Raw genomic sequence first — 1,257 nt, 5'->3', positions numbered from 1 at the left:
TATTTTATCATATTATTATATAATATTATGGCTGATTTTGTTAAGATTAAAGGAAGCAAGATTTACCTGTCCACTGCAATGACCACTAGCGTGTTGACCGAGGCACACACGGCCACTGCCTGTAGGTAAGGCAACGCTTTGCACATGAAAGCACCAAACTGCCAACCTGGAGTGGGAAGAGAAATAATAATATTGAAGATTAATTGGATGAGAACTAATTATCATACGTATCAATTTTGTTGTTGTTTTGTTTTCGTAAGAGTTTTACGGCACTTGCAACACAATAAGGTCACACAAGTGCCGACGAGTAGAGGTGTTACAAGAGAGTAACAAACACAAAAAAGGAGGAGGGGAGATAAGGACGAAGCAAACCACACCTGAGCTCCCGCCAACCACCCACGTTTTTATTTGTTTGTTGTCTTGTTTCTTTTGTATTTTTAGCTTTAGTCAGAGTTTTACAGCACTTGCAACACATATAATTGCCGTGGATTAGATGTGTTTCTAGAGAGTAACACACAAAGAGAACAAGGAGGAGAGATGAGGTCAAAAATAGTAAAGTCACACGAAAACACCATTGTGCCAACATCATTATAGTGGGCGGATAAAATAAGAATCAATGGGTTTTTTTTTGGTGGTTTGATTTGTTAAAGTTATAGTCCGAGTTTCCCCAGCCCTTGCAAATCCAAATAGGTTATATAAATACAGATGATTAGAGTTGTTTCTAGAGAGTATAACATCACAGAAAACAAGGAGGAGAAATAAAAGCAATTATAGATGTTCGAAAGGATGGAAGAAGCTAACCACACTAGAGCGCCCACCAACCACCCACTGGATCAATGTGTGGTGAAGACTACAAATCTACATAAAATGGCTAAAGATAAAGCATATGGCCATGGTTTTGAATCCCTGACGAGATTTTCTAAACGTGGGTTATTTTGCGGAGTTTTAAAGGCCTCTACCAATTTGGATTGGCTCTGTGTGAGTTTGATGCTGATTTCGGAGAACATCTACATAAATGGGTTTTAAATGGACGTAAAAATGCGTAGATATGGGTTTTAAAATGGGCGTAAAAATGCGAAGATATGAGTTTTTAAATGGACGTAAAAATGCGTAGATATGGGGTTTTAAATGGACGTAAAAATGCGTAGATATGGGTTTTAAATGGACTTAAAAATGCGTTGAGGGCGAAACACGGGTGGTGGGAAAATACCGGTGTCGCAGATTTCACACCTCACCTATATCTTCTGCTTTGCCACA

General features: G+C 38.7%; 1 protein-coding gene across 1 annotated transcript in view; it reads right to left on the bottom strand.

The window, feature by feature from the left end:
* Positions 1-1,257, bottom strand: part of LOC101846805 (neuropeptide SIFamide receptor-like) — a 24,268-nt gene that overhangs the window by 15,905 nt on the left and 7,106 nt on the right. Inside the window, exon 2 of the mRNA XM_013080874.2 lies at positions 67-166. Within this exon, the coding sequence (XP_012936328.1) occupies positions 67-166 (100 nt within the window). The remainder of the gene's footprint in view (positions 1-66; positions 167-1,257) is intronic.

The sequence above is a fragment of the Aplysia californica genome, unplaced genomic scaffold (assembly GCF_000002075.1).
Source record: "Aplysia californica isolate F4 #8 unplaced genomic scaffold, AplCal3.0 scaffold00104, whole genome shotgun sequence".
NCBI classification, from domain to species: domain Eukaryota; kingdom Metazoa; phylum Mollusca; class Gastropoda; order Aplysiida; family Aplysiidae; genus Aplysia; species Aplysia californica.
This window is presented reverse-complemented; position numbering and strand designations above follow the sequence as displayed.